Here is a 16,118-nt window from a genome sequence, read left to right on the forward strand (position 1 = left end):
AACGGGGAGAATTTGAAGAATCAATGACTTAAATATCTTTTCATTATTTGAAATTTACTTGAATTCTTTGTAAGTGGACTCTGAGGAGAAATGTTTGGGTTACTTCTATTCTTTAAAAGTCAGGAAAATAGTAGAGAAACTGACTTGAGCCAGGAAAAAGCCCTAATGTTGTTGCATATGAGACTGACAACTTAATCTCAGGACAACAGGATTTGCATCCCAAAGGTTATTTTGGGGGGAGGAAGGAAGGTAGTAGGCATGTTTCTGAGTCTATTGTTTTTTTTGCGAACAGTTAATGGCTTGTTTAAAGGAGCCCGTGTGGTTCAATGGGTTAAACGTTGGGCTGCTATCCATGACAGGTGGTTCAACCCCCGTCAGTTGCTCCACAGAAGAAAGATGAAGCAGTCTCATTTCCTCCAAGATGACAGCATCAGAAATGTTATTGGATGGTTCTAGTGTTCTATAGAGTCACGTTGTGAGTCAGAATTGACTCAATAGCTGTCAGATAATGGCTTGGTTAGTGTTTCAACTTCAGTTTCTTAAGGGTAGGAATAACAGAAAGTGATAACATCTTCACAAATATTTCAGATCTTCTAATTTCACTGATTTCTTAGGAGCAAATTCAAGTTCTTAGAACTAATTTCATTTGCATATCGTAATTTGGTCTTGAAAGAAAAGTATCATGAAAGAGCTATCCTTGCTGAGTTCTGTAACAGTGGGAAAACAGTGACAAGACTACAAATACATCTATTTTTTTTCTTTGGCAAATTTAACAAACAAATGCATATTTTTATGACCTTTGTGATTATTTTTAGAGGAAAGTTTCTGATAGTCATGGCTGGAGTACCATTTTCTACTGACTTAAGGTCTTTGGCAGCAAGTAAAATAAAATGCAATTGTTATAAAGAGCAGATGGTATATCTACTAACAGTCAACACATCTTCTGAAACATATGGCTGAACAGGTTAACTAAAGGATAACGTTGTGGAAGTTGCATAGAAAACTGACAACACTAAAATATTTCCTTTCTTTTAAAAGACACGTGTTTAGGAAAACTCATGCAGTACAATACTGGAGCTACGAGTTGTTGACCACTAGAGCTCTAAAAGTGGAATTTCAGAGCTAAAGAGCTCAGCTTTATTCGGATAAAAGGTAAAAGGGAACATATTAACCCCCCCCCCCAGAAAGAGTGAGCTATCCCTGACAGACCAAAGTGCAAATGAATCAGAGTGTATGTAGGCATTGCATTAAAAAGAACGTATTTCCAAACACCCTGAGGACATCGAAAGACAGACATTTTGATGATATTCAAACTAAAAAAAAAAAAAGGAAAGACATGGCTTCGTATAACCTATTTTATTATCTTCAAGGCTTGTCTCAAATACTGTTGGAATTTGGAGCTCTTGTGGTGCTAGAATCAGTGGTTCTGCAGAGGAATAGGACTGCTGCTTGTGTTTTCTTTTGTTTTGGTTCTATTTCAAAAGGTCTGTCTTTGCTTTAAGCAGAACTTAAATCCATAGGAGTTCTCTCGCTTCTTCCCTTTTCCACAGCGGAAGTCTGGGAAGGAAGGCTTTCCAGGCCTTCCTTCAGCTGAGAGCCCAGAGAGGGCTAGGAAAGGTCCTAAAAGAGCAGCCGCAAACGGAGCATTACAAACAGCACCTTGATCAGCAATTCAACAACCTCAATGACAACAGCGCAAACCTTTCTCATAGCGACCTCTCCTGAGGAGCAGTGTTCAAAGAGAATGATCAATAAGCTGAACTAGCACCAGGATCACTTTCATTCCGGTCATGGCTTTACAATGTCAGTTTAAGACAATAGCCCAGGCAGCTTACCAATTGCTGTAGTTAATACGAATACTTGTTCCATCTTTTTCCCATCATTGTAAAATGCCAAATACCAAGGGCCTTGGTCCATATACTCTATGAAGCCTGTCTCCTGCAGTGACGTCAGGATCAGGTTGCGAGGGGAGTGCTGGCTGTCATCAGAGCCCTTGGAGTCCTGCTTGCCCAGTTGTTTTCCGTCCATGAGCTTCACAAAATCAAACTGGGACAAACGCAAACACAAATGTGAGCCATGATTCTTATCCGTAGGCTCACGGACATCTCTAACGTCAATTGCCCCATTCCGCGTCGCCTTGCTGCAGACGTGGACAAAGCAGAGAAGGAGGGTACTCATGCTTAAGTATACTTGAACTCAAAGGCACTATTGATTTTGCAAACCCTTCAGCTGTGTAGTTTAGTCAAAAACCATTGTTTAAAGTTAAATGAAAAATAGGAAAAATGCTTTCTGTTGTATTTTAAGATTTATTATTATGTATCAGTATTATGCAAGAGAATCTCTTTTTTAAGGATCTTTTAAAAGATACTTGAAAAGACATACTCTTTTCAGAAATGTTACAGTGACCTTTTCGACACATTAAAACATTTCTGCAGTTTTAAAAACAAATGAAGAGTGACAAATTCGAGAGAAATCATCCTAAGGATTCCCTTTTTTTCTAGCCAGTGGGCAAGCATTTGGCATATGTTTCCTTTAAGTTCCTTTTTTTGTGGGAGCCACATTTGAATAGCATTCTAATTCCCTGCACCTATTCTGATCCAGAAGAAAGCTTTGGAGTTCAGTCACACCTGCTAAAAAAGCAAGCAAACATGAGATGATTATACAGGCAGTCTCTGGATTACAAATGAGTGCTATTCCTAAATCTGCCTTTTAGCTGAATTCGTATGTAAGTCAAAACAGTTAGGTACAGTTCATTTCTAATGTCAGTTAGTCTAATGTTTGTCTTGGTATATTGTGTACTTTTCTATGCATAAAAAACATTAAAGATACATTCCCTGATATGCTAAATTATCTTTAGCATAATAATGCAGTGGTGATATTTTGGTTCCTATTGCAAAGTAGCACTGTTTGTTATCACAAGTCATTTGTATACACCTTAAAATTTTAATACAATAGGCTTTATGGGAGGGGGTCCATAACTCAGGATTAAACATTAGGCAAAGTTGGATGTTCATAAACCGGGGACTGCCCTACCTCCTCTCACTACTGCTTTGAAAGGAGAGTCTCAAATGGCTTTACGCAGCTTGGAAGGAATAATAGGAAATGGGATATATAGGTGGCTCTGGGATATTGAAGGACTATGTAAACCACAGAATAGTTTACTTCATTGAGTTATTCCTAACAGTATCCAGGAAAATTTTCTACATGTCTGACAAATCCTGCCCTTGGGATTCATTCTCTACCAATTCCGGGTTGGCTTGTTTGCCTTCAGTTGGGGCAAGGACGAATGAATGCCCAGAGGACAGCAAGGGGGCTGCGGAGGCTCATGGATACCCAGTTGACATTGATGTTTCAAGAGTAGTTTCTCAAAAAGCTCCCTTTCCTCAGTCTTAGTTCTCAAAGCCATGTTGTGTCTTCACCTTGAGTATGGTTATTCTAAAAATGTCTTCATTATACAGTTCTCCAATTTTTACCGTAGCCTCCCACAGAAATTTGCAAATCACTAACCATTAACAGTTCATCCCATCACCCTCTAAAAGGGTTCAAGAGGAATCTATCATCAAATACCTGAGTGTGTGTGGGTGGGATGTTTCTTCTGCCATAAATTCCCAACAGCGAGTCCTTGGCTAAAGAAATATTAAATTTCAGATAGATAGGATGGTGGATCGTAATCTGGAAACGCCAAAATAAGCCAGGTGGGATTGTTTGCATGACCTGTGCGCCAATGTCGACCTCTCCGGTGTCTATCGCACGGCCCTTCTGAAACACTGGATTTAAAAAGAGAGAGAATGATACATCATATTAATCTTAATTAGACATTATTAAGAGATCATTTTGTTGGGGGCTCTTACCACTCTTATAATAATCCATATATCAAATCTTAATTCATGAAGCAATGCGTTCGAGTATTTCAAGAATAGATATATCACACCTTGACCTACTTAGCTGTACCTTGCTCACCACACAAGTCTTTCTTAAATGGGATATTCTCCAAGGAGCCTTCCTTAATGGACTCCGTATGACTGGCTCGTCTCCTCCCCGCAACCCTTCTGTAAGGGGGTGTTCAGTTGCTTATAAATGGGCTTTGGGTCCCCACTCTGCACGCACCCTCATTCACAACGATATGATTTTTTGTTCTTTGATACCTGATACCTGATACCTGATCCCTTCCACACCTCATGATCACACAGGCTGGTGTGCTTCAATTTTAATTTTCCATTCAAATTTGTGTAAACTGAACCAATTGAAATGTTGCTGGCGCTATTTTTATTTATTTATCTGTTTGCTACTGTTGGTTCTCTTTCATTAGAGCCCGAACAAGGTTGCTCTGTTTTTGTGCCAAGTGATGTGGCTGGTCTGCCTGTGTGGGCTTTATCTTGAACATCATCTAGTCCTTTCTTAAAATGAGTTCTCAATTATAAACTGCTGATTCTCGTAAACTTTTCATAAAACATTAATCAGTGATTTCATTATTCTCCCACCTGAGCTTCTCCAAAAATTTGATGTTTGTTCCTGCTTCAATTTTAGCAGGATACATGTTGTTCGGATAGGGCTTTATCTGTCTATTTCTTTATTTATTTTTCAAATGTCTACTTCAGCCTTCTTAGCATCTGAAACCAGGTCCCATTCAGACATGTTATGCTTACTTTGGTGTACAGTGATTTTGAGATCCGTGCAATTAAAAAATAATATCTCATTTCCATAAGGTTTATGAAACGATTTCATATAAGGATATGTATATACATGAGAGAGAAGAAATCAGAAACAGGCTCAAGGAGAAAAAAGCCACTACAGCACCACATATAAAGATCCTAGTTAAAAGGGTTTAGTGACTAGAGGATGGGAAAGCCATCCACGGTTGTAAGAGAGGAGAGGGTTTTGAGTACATCCCAACGGGCCTTCCTGAGGCAGAAAATATGACAGCTTCTGGAAGGGAGACACAAGCATGATAGAGGAATAACCCAGCCTCTGGAGTCAGTTCTGACCCATAGCCACCCGATAGGACAGATGCTAACTGTCCCCCTGGGTTTCCCAGGCTGTAACATCTCTTCCCCGCAGAGGAGCAGGAGGGGTGGAATCGCCAACCTTTTAAGCTAGCAGCCTAACATTTAACCATGGCGTCGCCTGTGTTCTTTGGTAGAAGACTTAAGAAAACCCCAAATCCACTGCCATTGAGACAGTTATCAATCATATTCATCCTATATAGAGTTTTGGAGACAGTAAGTCTTCAGAGTGGGCCGCTTAATCTTTCCTTTTCCACTGGAGCAGCTGGTGGGTTTGAACCGCTGACCTCTGAACTGCGGTTAGCAGTCCAACACCTACTTGAGTGAAAAGACCGGCGAAAAGACATGACGTTCTAAATGGTAGATGTTCCCCCAAAGCTCATGTGGATAAACGCACACGCTAATGCATACGAATCGTGGGATGAATGGAAAGAAGGTGGAAGCTATGAGTGACAATGCAAAGGAAGATTCTAAGCTTCTAAACTGTAATGTGCTTCAGGAATCCGGAGGAGGAAACGTGTCTTATTAAAATGCAAATTCTGATTCCAGCAGTTTGAGGTCAGGCATTTCTAACAAGTTCCCAAATGACACTTCATCCACAATCCACACTTTGAGAAGCCAAGTTCTTGACGCAACTAGGCGTGGGGCTGAGAGAGGTTGGAGCTTGCCTTTGGCAAGCCGAGCAGAGCTATTTTTGAGAGCACTAGGAGCACAAACAGGAAACCAGGAAGGAATTCATTTGTGAGCGAAGATGTTGACTTTGGACAATCAGCCCTTAATTTATTGCCATATTTTCGAATTTGTTAGCTTAATACGTGTTTCTGGGGCATTTGTTGTGAGGCGATGGTGGGGAAAGGAGGTCTAAAGAGGAGGGGTGAGAATTAATTTGCCTTGATTTTTAAGTTCCCACGATTACACCTCAGGAGGCAAAGTGAAATTGGGCCTCATTTCATACCACCTTTATGTTTCTCAGCCATCAACTCCTCCACACCAAACACCGTTGAAAAACACACATGGTCTCTGTCCTTTGTGTTCACCAGTATAAAGTTAATGGCCCCTGAAGAAATGCACCTGCGGTGGCTTTATTCCGAGGCCAATGCTTTGCAGCTTTTAACTCCCTCAAATGCCTCCATTAGTGATTTTTTGTGTTAAGGCCAAAAGTAATAACTATTTTAAGAATGTTCGCTGTTAACTGTTAATAATAGATTTCAAATGCAATTCTGAACATAATTATGTATTACAGGACACATAATTTTGTCGCCTTGACATTTACAATAAAATATACCCCTTCAGATGATAAATGACCAACTGAGAACCTTCTCTTTCACTGACAGCTAATTTTTTGCCCACAGGAGCTCCTCCAGTGCCCAAACTGCCCACTGCCTCCCCTGAGCCTGTGTGTACGCGGGTGCTTCTGTTCGCAAACTGCTGTGTAGTGTCTCTCACTGCTAACCTCCCTGGGGGCTTTTTACCACTTCTTCAAGTACATCATTTGGTCATGGGAAAACAGTATGAATATGAAACAATTCAGTATTTTCTAGGTCCAACTAATACTTTTTTTAAAGGATGGAGAATAAAAAATACAGAAGCTGTCATTCGATAAAAATATCGAGACAACACTGGTTGTTGGACATTAAGAATTATCGCCATGCTTTTCAAAACGCGACATCATCTCTTCCTCCTGCAGTGGATGCCACATCTACTGCATCACGAAGCAGTGGAAACGGCCTTCATTAAATCCAAAGAAACTCATGAAGGTGTGTTGTTGGGCTTTCCTGGCTATCAGCATGAATAGATATCCATGGACCATCTCATGTGGATAAGTCATCTATAACAATGATTTCGAAAGAAGATGGCCCTACCCTGTGACAGGTAATGGATGAGAAATGACATGAAATGAACGAACATGTGGACTATAATTTAAATAAAAATAGCAAAGCAAGCTAATTGCAGTGATTTGGTATTAGAGAAAAGGCATGCTCACAGCTTGCAGATGCAACATTTCTCAGCGCTTGTAACCTTTATAAAGCTTCCTGAGTTGGAAAGGAAGAAGTCTCTCCGTTAGCAATTCACACCACTGCATAGCCCACTCCATTGTATCATCTCTTCGAGCGAGGTAGGGATGGCAATATACTGATAATGAGCCTGTATTAATTTATCCCCAAAGGAAAGGCACTGAAGAGAAGGAAACTAGGGACAGGACAAACAATATGACATGTAATTCTAGAAAGCTCTTTTGGGTTAATATAATGCATTAGATATATATATATATATATATATATATATGCAAGAACTTAAGAAGAACTCTGCTTCTCTGTAAACGGTCAGCAGCTCAGTTAATGGGCTGCTTGAAGGTACAGTGTTTTTTCCAACAGTCTTGTTTCCCTTTTCACTTAATCACTTATTATTCCGAGGCACATCAGAGAGCCTAGGAAGAACAGACACTCTCTCCAGTAAGACATACAACACTTTGCCATGCACAAATCCAAGGTAAAGTTCTGACACACACAGATTGTCTCAAACTGTGCAGTACTGAAGTTATCTCAGTCTTACTGATATCCACTAATTTTGTTTACGCAAAACATTCTCTTTATATGTTGTAACACAGACATCAACTGCTTGAGCAGGAAAAAACAAAGGAATATTGACCATGGGGGAAGATGGCACCAGCCACCTGCAAGGGAAACATGGAGGCGTGCTTGGACTTGGTGACAGACACTGTGTGCAGTGACTATATAGACCAAACCAAGACTTTGGTCTATCTAGACAAAGACACACAAGTAAATAGTTGTAGCATGATTATCAAACAATGCCTTTATAGAATATGTAGAATATGGGATAAATAACTATATTCGGTATATATATGCTTCTCTCCCCCCCCCCCCCACTAAGTACAGAGCTGCATCATTCGATGTTGCTGGACTACTGGTAGAAGAGATTGACATGTGGTCAGTAATAAGATTCCACTACCAGGTCACCAGTTAAAAATGACAAAGTCAAGGGCATGCATTTCAAAGACATTTACACCTTCACAAAAGGGTTTATTGGCTGAAGAGCTGTTAAAGAAATATACCTTAAGAGCATATTCAGCCTTTAATTTATCTGCCTATCCTACAGCATGTTAAAACCTTGAGAAAAGGTCACCATCAAATGGCTTTGGTGTGGTCTTTCGGAAGAATTAGTTCTAGTGTCTTATGACTGAAACACCATCTTTTTTTGTTTTGTGTTCCTTCAACTGTAGTAATACTTTGTTCATGATAACAAGTCTGTCACTTTTGGGATATCAGTGCTTGAAAAAAGCAAAAGCAAAAATGAACTGAGAAATCAAGCCCTATTCCTCATAATCAAAGGCATGGAGAGATCAAAAGGGGACAGTGAAAGTCTACTTTTCCAGCTACGTACCATCATTTATTTTTTTCTATATGAACTACAGAAGAATAATGTGTATGTAACTCTCAAATATTCAGGGCTGAGTTTTTTTTCAGTCTGTGTAGTATGCAATACAAAGTAAGCTGAGAGAAGGAAAAGAAAGAACAAACAGTGCAAATAGTATGCACTTAGGAAATACTGCTTCCATGAATGACTACCACTGTAGTGCTGCTAACTAATTTTGCTGACAGCAGTGTTGACAACTTATTTGCCTATTTCAGTAGAAGGTTTAGTAAGCGGAAGAATGGAAGCAATCTACAAACATAGGCCTTTGGGAATTAAGTGTGGATAATTGTGCATAAATAAAATCTTTTTGTCTTATTGACATTGATAATAGATAGCTGACTGTGAAGAAAAGTCCATTAGCTAATCTTACATTTCAAAAATACATTATAAATATAAACAACTGTGTTCAGACACAAAAAGACTTCAGGTATCTGTGCACTAGCTTATCTAAGTATTGCATATGTCTTTTCAGACAGAAATGAATTGACATTGCTCAAATCCTATTTAGTTAAAGGGCTTAGTTTGGCTTGCACTTTGATTCTGTATATCGTTTTTTCAACATATATCATTCACAAGAAAAAATGCTCTGCTTAAAAGAATTTCTTTTGATTTCACAGTTAACAAATTCCTCGTTTCCTAATAAACTGTAAAGTTTTAGTTCTGTTGGTGTTGTTTGTTGACCACTAAGTAGGATTTGCCAAACATCCGTTTGCAAGTATCAGTTTCGTGTGACTTGATGTGCAATCTCATATAGTGCATTATGAGTTATGGTTGTAGAAGTTTCTGTGTGCGGATTACCAGTGGTACATGAAATAAGCATTTTGTGAATTTAGTTTTGGTAAAAAGTAGAATGATGTGAAATCCGAATTTCTCATTATATTTTTGTAGATTCACATACTTATTCATAATCAAGGGGCAAATGGAATTAAAAAGCTTCTTTATAAAAATCTTGCCATTGGCAAAACATTATTCAAAGATTAATAAATAAATATGAATGGATGCAATGATAAAAGAGAATATAATTAAGAAGACAATTCCATTTTTAAAATGAAAGAATTGTAACACTAGTCTTTGCAAGGTACAAAATGTCTTTGAAAAAATGCTTCCCAAATTATCAATAAAATCACTACTAAAATTCTATTGGAAGAAGTAGACAAGCAGATCATGAATTCACATGGAAATTTAAGGGATCCAGATTAATCAAAACTGGATTGAAGAACAAAGTTGGGAGGTACACACTTCCCTGTCACAAAACTTACTATGAAGTTACAATTAAAAAAACAAAAACAAGCTATGATCTTACTGGATTAAGGATACATATATGGTCAATGGGATAGAAATGAAAGTTAAGACATGAAACTTATTATTTACACTTGATTGATATTCAACAAAGATGCCAAGTCAATTTGATGGGAGAAAGAATAGTCTGGGCACCTACATGGGGGAAAAAAAGTTAAATACTTAACCTTATGCCACATAAATCAATGACCTCACAATCGGTCAAAGCCCTAACTGTAGGATCTAAAACTATATAACTACTAGAAGAAAAATCCTAGTGCTTCTGCACGGTCAATAAAACACAAGTAAGCATCTTTCTGGTGTTCTCTGCTTTCTGTCGAGAATCATCTGATATCAGCAATGATATCCCTTGTTTCATGTACTCTTTGAATCCAGCCGGAATCTTTGACAGCTCCCTATCAATGTACTGATACAAGGGTTGTTGGATGATCATAGTGAATGAAGGGGGAAGTGCAGACTGGAGACCCAAAGCCCATCTGTTGGCCACTGGAGATCCCCTTGCAGAGGGGCTTAGGGGAGGAGATGAGTCAGTCAGAGTGTAGTACCTATGAAGAATACGTTTTCCTCCAGTTCCTAAATGCTTCCTTCTCCCCAACTACCATGATCCGAATTCCACCTTGCAAGTTTGGATAGAGCAGAGGCTGTACACTGGTGCAGATAGGAGCTGGAGGCACAGGGAATCCAGGGAGGATGATACCTTCAGGACCAGGGGTGTGAGTGGCAATACTGGGAGGGTAGAGGGAGAGTGGGTTGGAAAGAGGGAACCGATTACAAGGATCTACATGTGACCTCCTCCCTGGGGGATGGACAACAGAAAAGGGGGTGAAGGGAGACTTCAGACAGGGAAAGATATGACAAAATAATAATTTATAAATTATTGGGGGCTCATGAGGGAATAAGGAGTGGGGAGGGAGGGGAAAAGAAAGAGGACTTGATGCAAAGGGGGAATTGGAGAGCAAATGCTTTGAGAATGATGAGGGCAATGAATGTACAGATGTTCTTTACACAATTGATGTATGTATGGATTGTGATAAGAGTTGTATAAGTCCCTAATAAAATATTTTAAAAAAATTTTACTTGGCTACGATATCAAGGAGGTTGTCCTATAATTTGTGTATTTTGTTGGGTACAGATGACCCAAGTCATGGCATTTTCAAACACCTCATATGCATTTGAAAGTTAGACAGTGAATAAGGAAGCCCCAGGAGTTGATGGATTTGAATTACGATGCTGGCAAAGCATATTGAAAGTGCCAAAGAATATTGAAAGAACAAATAAATTGGCCTTGGAAGAAGTACAACCAGAATGCTCCTTAGAGGCAAAGTTGGCCAGACTTTGTCTCAATTACTTTAGACATGTCATCAGGAGAAATCAGTCCCTGGAAAAGGTCATCACGCTTGTTAAAGTGGATGGTCAGAGAAAAAAAAGGAAAGCTCTCAACGAGAAGGATTGACACAGTGGCTGCAACAATGGGCTCAAATATAAGAATGACTGTGAAGATGGAGCAGAACCTCGAAGTATTTTGTTCCGTTGTACATATGTTCACTATAAATTGAAGCCAACCTGATGGCAGCTAACAACATTAGATAAAAATACAGGGATTTGGGAGAAGTTTTATAGGTATTGAAACAGAAGCAATAAAAGGAAAACTGATTGCACTTGCATTGAACTTGCGTGTGCGCAATCGATGTCATCAGCTTCTGGCCTTATTCTGATTAATATGGTCTTTTTCCACAGATGCAGTCAATTTGATTACTGTATATGCCATCAAGAAATATCCATGTATGTAGTCATTGTTAATATTGTTGGGGACAAAAGTATTTGTTGTGAAAATGTCATGCAAAATTCCATCGTATAAACTTGAGCAACATGTCGATCATCAAGGTCATATTTTCCAACTACCCATCCTACTTCTTTTTCCCCCCAATTTTGCTTTTTAATCATCAGTAATTATCAAAGCATTTTGAAAGTATGTATGATTAATTTCAGATTTTGGAAGTTGGAAACAATCTTTAATTTCTTCATCTTTGCCATTAGTAATTGGCATGTCAAGCTTAAATAGTAGTCATATTAACTGGCCTTTCATGTATGCATATGGATATTATCATAGCAAAGACAGTGATGATCTTCAGGATTGTTGTTATTGCTTTTGTTAGGTGCTATCAAGTGGGTTCTGACTCAAAGTGACCCTATGCACACCAGAAGAGTACTGTCCAATCCTGGACCATGGTCACAATTGCTATAGTTCAGCAATTGCTATGTTGTTGCAGCCAACATATCAATCCATCTCCTTGATGCTAGATCTTGAAATGTTCTGTTTGATGATGTATGTGAAACCATTGCTCTTCAATACATCAATCCAGACCTAGTTGGCCATATGTTTATATAATTAAATGTAGAACATTTCTCTCAGGTTGACAAATCCCTCAGGTTGCAAGGCACACCTGGAAAGAGTGATTCTTCAAAGTAGAGTTGACCTTAATGGTGCAGATGGAGTAAAATTTTCAGGATCTTAATTTTCTAATGTGCCATGATCCAAAATTAGAAGAAGAAACTGTACAAATACAGTACTAATAGAAATGCCAATGTATGAAATGTGACTTCAGGACATTTCAGGTTGCCAAATAGAAATGGAATCATCGAATACTGCAATGTACAAGCACTGGCAAATTTGAATTTGACGAATTGTAAAGAGAGTCTACAAAATGGGGAAGATGTTTGCAGTCCATGGATCTAATATATGTATCTCGAAAACCGAAAAAAATGTACAACTCAATAATAAAAGAAGAAATAAAGCAGTTGAGAGATGGATCATGGATCTGAAAGCTGTTTTCTTCAAAGAAAGATACACAAGTGTCTAGAAAGCACATGAAAAGATGCTCAACATCATTGCTTAGAAGAAATGCAAATCAAAATACGAAGTCAGTTCATGTCCACTAGGATGGTTAAAATAAAAAAAAATAGATAAAGGAGGCTGTTGAGAAATAAGAACCCTCATACATTTCTGGTAAAATGAAAATGGTACAACTGTTATGGAAAATAATTTCTCAGTTTCTCAAAAAGCTAGTCATGGAATTTGCATAAGACCCAACCACGCTCCTCCTAAATATGAAAGAGGGTTTCAAAAAGTTTGTAGAAAAATGGAATTAAACAGTAATGGCATTTTCCCAAGAACTTATCTTTCCCCCCTATTTATTTGTTTGCTTGTTTATTGATTTATTTGATCATTTTTGGGGGACTTTTTACAAATATCATAACAGTCTATAGGTCAACCACATCAAGCAATATTGTATGATTACTACCACAATCAGTTTCAAAACACTTTTTTGTTATTGAACTCCTTGATATCAACTCCCCTTTATCCCCTGCCCCCTCCAGGAACCCTTATTTTTTATTTCTTGAAGTTTTCTCATATACTCTAGGGAAATGGAAAATATATGTGCATACGTAAACCTGTATATAAGTATTCACAGTAAGTAGTCCCAAAGTGAAAACAACCAAAATGCCACTCAGTTGATGAATGCTAAAAGAAATTGTGGTGTTTCCAAGCAATTGAATATTATATTGCCATAAAAAGGAGGGGGGAATCTCACATGTGCTATAACATGGAAGAACAATGAAGGCATGATGCTAATGAAAGAAGCAAGACACAAAAGGCTGCATACTGTACAAGTGCATTCGGATGGAATGTGCAGAATAGGTGAATCCCAAGGGATAAGAAATAGCTTAGTGGTTGCCAGGGGCTGGAGAGAGGGTTTGTGTGGAGGGACTGCTAAGGACTATGAGATATTTTTAAGAGGAGAAGTGATGAAGAGGTCCTAGACTTAGATAGTAATGATGGCTGTACAACTCTGTGAATATACTAAAAATCGCAGAATTGTACATTTTAAATGTGTGAATATATATCTCAATAAAGCTGTTATAAAATATAGTGAGAAGGTAAAGCTTGTCACAGCATACACATTCACATAAACAATTATATGTTGTCACAGCCGTTGTTTTGCATTTCCAAGGAGTTTTAGAAGGCTACTTGACACCTCTAGGGTGATACACTCTGCCTGACAAGTACTTTTCTATATTTCTGCGTAATGTTCCATGCTTGTTAGAGGCTGTTAGACACACAGTCTTCTGACTTGGAGATGGTGGCAGCAGGGCTGATAATTTTATCCAGCTTTCTCTTCATTACCTTAGAATGTGTAGGTCTCCAGAGAACAGGGCACTTACAGTTGACAAAATTCAAGACATGCGCTTCCTGGGGGTTTTAGCACTTTCATATGAGGGACCATCCATGTTGTAGTTGTTAGGTGCCATCGAGTCAGTTCTGACCTATAGTGACCATATGCACAATAGAACAAAATACTGCCCGTTCCTGCACCATCCTGACAATTACTGCTATTGTTGGACCCACTGTACCAACCCATCCCATCGACGGTCTTCGTCTTTTTTGCTGACGTTCTACTTCACCAAGGTAATGTCCTTCTAGTGGGAGGTCACGTGGCGGCTCTACTTCTAGTATCAGGCCCCAGGAAAGGGAAGCATCCAATTTAGCAAGCAATTCTCACGGGCCACCTTTCACTAACAACCTTCTCTTTCTTTCTGTTTGTTTTTTTTAAGGACCCCAGAAAATCTTCCCTAATATCAAATTAAAACCTCTCATCACAAAAATCAAAACCCCTCTCATCCCTGATAATAATAGCTGGTAGCATTTATCTCACACTTGTGTTTTCCTTTTGAATTTCTGTCTTTTATTTCTGAGATGTCAACATGCCCCTTTCATCCCTGATGTGCCATATATTATAACCCAGCTCACATTGCAGGCAACTCCCTCCTTTTTCTTCTTTCTTCTGGGGTTTGTGGTACCTTCATCATCTCCTTTCTTACTAGCATACCCTCTCTCTATTGGTTTCTTTTTCCGCATCTTCTAACAAAATCAAATTACACTTCTTTTATGGGGTGGGGACGAATAAAATGACTAGTCTAGGCATTATATTGCTTATCTTCTTTTTTTCCCCCTTACCAAACTGTCTCTCTCTCATATCGATATTTTTTCTTCATCCATTATTTACCACTTCAGTTATTCCCATCTTAATTTTTCCCTTATCACTCTCCACTCAAGTCTTCTAAAACTGTACTCCGCAAGGTTAACTAGAATTGTTTTCTCTTGGTTTCCAAGGACGTGCTTAAACTATTTCTACAATAAGTGAACTTTTCCTCTTCCTTGTACGCTGCCTGGTCACTTAGATTGGTTGGTTGTATTACGGGTGTGTCAGTTTCTTGCAGCTCCCCTCTTCATTGAAACCTTCTGAAAGGTGAAAATTTGGTCTTCTGGTTCTTTTGTTTACTTTTCCTGGCACTCGGTAAATGTCCAACAGCAGATTGACTAAGACAGCACTTAAAATCATGCTTGTTCGCATTGCTGAATGTGAACATTTCCGTTTTTGCTCTCCTGAGATTATTTTAATGGAGAATTTGAGGAGGTCATGCATCATGTTTGTTTCATCACATTTTTGTTCTTTTTTTTTTCTTTCTTCTTCTGACCCCTTCGAAATGGGCTAATGGTGTCTGTGTACTGCTCCAGTCAAGACCTCTTCAGTAGACTGTACAACGGAATTCAGGAAAGGAAAAGAAAATCACTGAGGGGAAAAAAGGAGCTGATACCAAGGGCTCAAATGGAAAGGTAATGTTTAGAAACTTATGATGACAACATATGTACAAATATGATTGTTACAATTGATGCACAGATTATGATAAGAGCTGTAAGACCCACAATAAGCTGATCTTAAAAAAAGAAAGTAATGGAAGGAAAATGGAGATACAAGAAGTAATATCAAAGACTCTTAATATTGGAAAGGTAAGAGCTAAGAAGGAATGCATACTATGATCTATAGGATGACAAAAGTTATTTGTGGAGAAAATGCATATCCGTGCATTAAATTATTGAACTGTAGGGTTTGATTTTTCAACACATACACACACACACAAGCTCATAAATGTTTGAGTGCCCCCCACCCTCAACATAATTTAGACTGGAAAATAAAAATACTCAACAGAATCAGATAAGCATATGGCTGATAAATTTTTATAATGGACTGGTCCTCCTATAAGAAAATTGAAAATATTATCAAGATGTGATAGGATAATTGCCCAGCTTTTGAAGAAATTTGTCCATCCGGAGAAATATTCCCTCTGATAGCATACCATGAGTCCGAATTGACTCGGTGGGTTTGGTTTGTGTTCAGGGCTACAGGGACAACAAAGTTAGGCCTATTTCTTCTGGTATCTCAGGAAAGGTGTGTGGTAGTTAAAATAGAAAATAAGTAAAATGAGGATTACAGTGAGCAAGAATAAAACATTAACCATGTATGACCAGAAACATTTAAC

General features: G+C 38.5%; 1 protein-coding gene across 3 annotated transcripts in view; it reads right to left on the reverse strand.

Annotated features, from left to right (window-relative positions):
- Nucleotides 1-16,118, reverse strand: part of TENM1 (teneurin transmembrane protein 1) — a 697,668-nt gene that overhangs the window by 312,549 nt on the left and 369,001 nt on the right. For all 3 annotated transcript variants that reach the window (XM_075538255.1, XM_075538256.1, XM_075538254.1), the window contains exons 7-8: nt 3,568-3,767; nt 1,836-2,046 (exon numbers count right to left, since the gene is read on the reverse strand). In XM_075538255.1, coding sequence (XP_075394370.1) covers nt 1,836-2,046; nt 3,568-3,767 — 411 coding nt within the window. The remainder of the gene's footprint in view (nt 1-1,835; nt 2,047-3,567; nt 3,768-16,118) is intronic.

Source organism: Tenrec ecaudatus, chromosome X, assembly GCF_050624435.1.
Source record: "Tenrec ecaudatus isolate mTenEca1 chromosome X, mTenEca1.hap1, whole genome shotgun sequence".
Taxonomy (NCBI): Eukaryota; Metazoa; Chordata; class Mammalia; order Afrosoricida; family Tenrecidae; genus Tenrec; species Tenrec ecaudatus.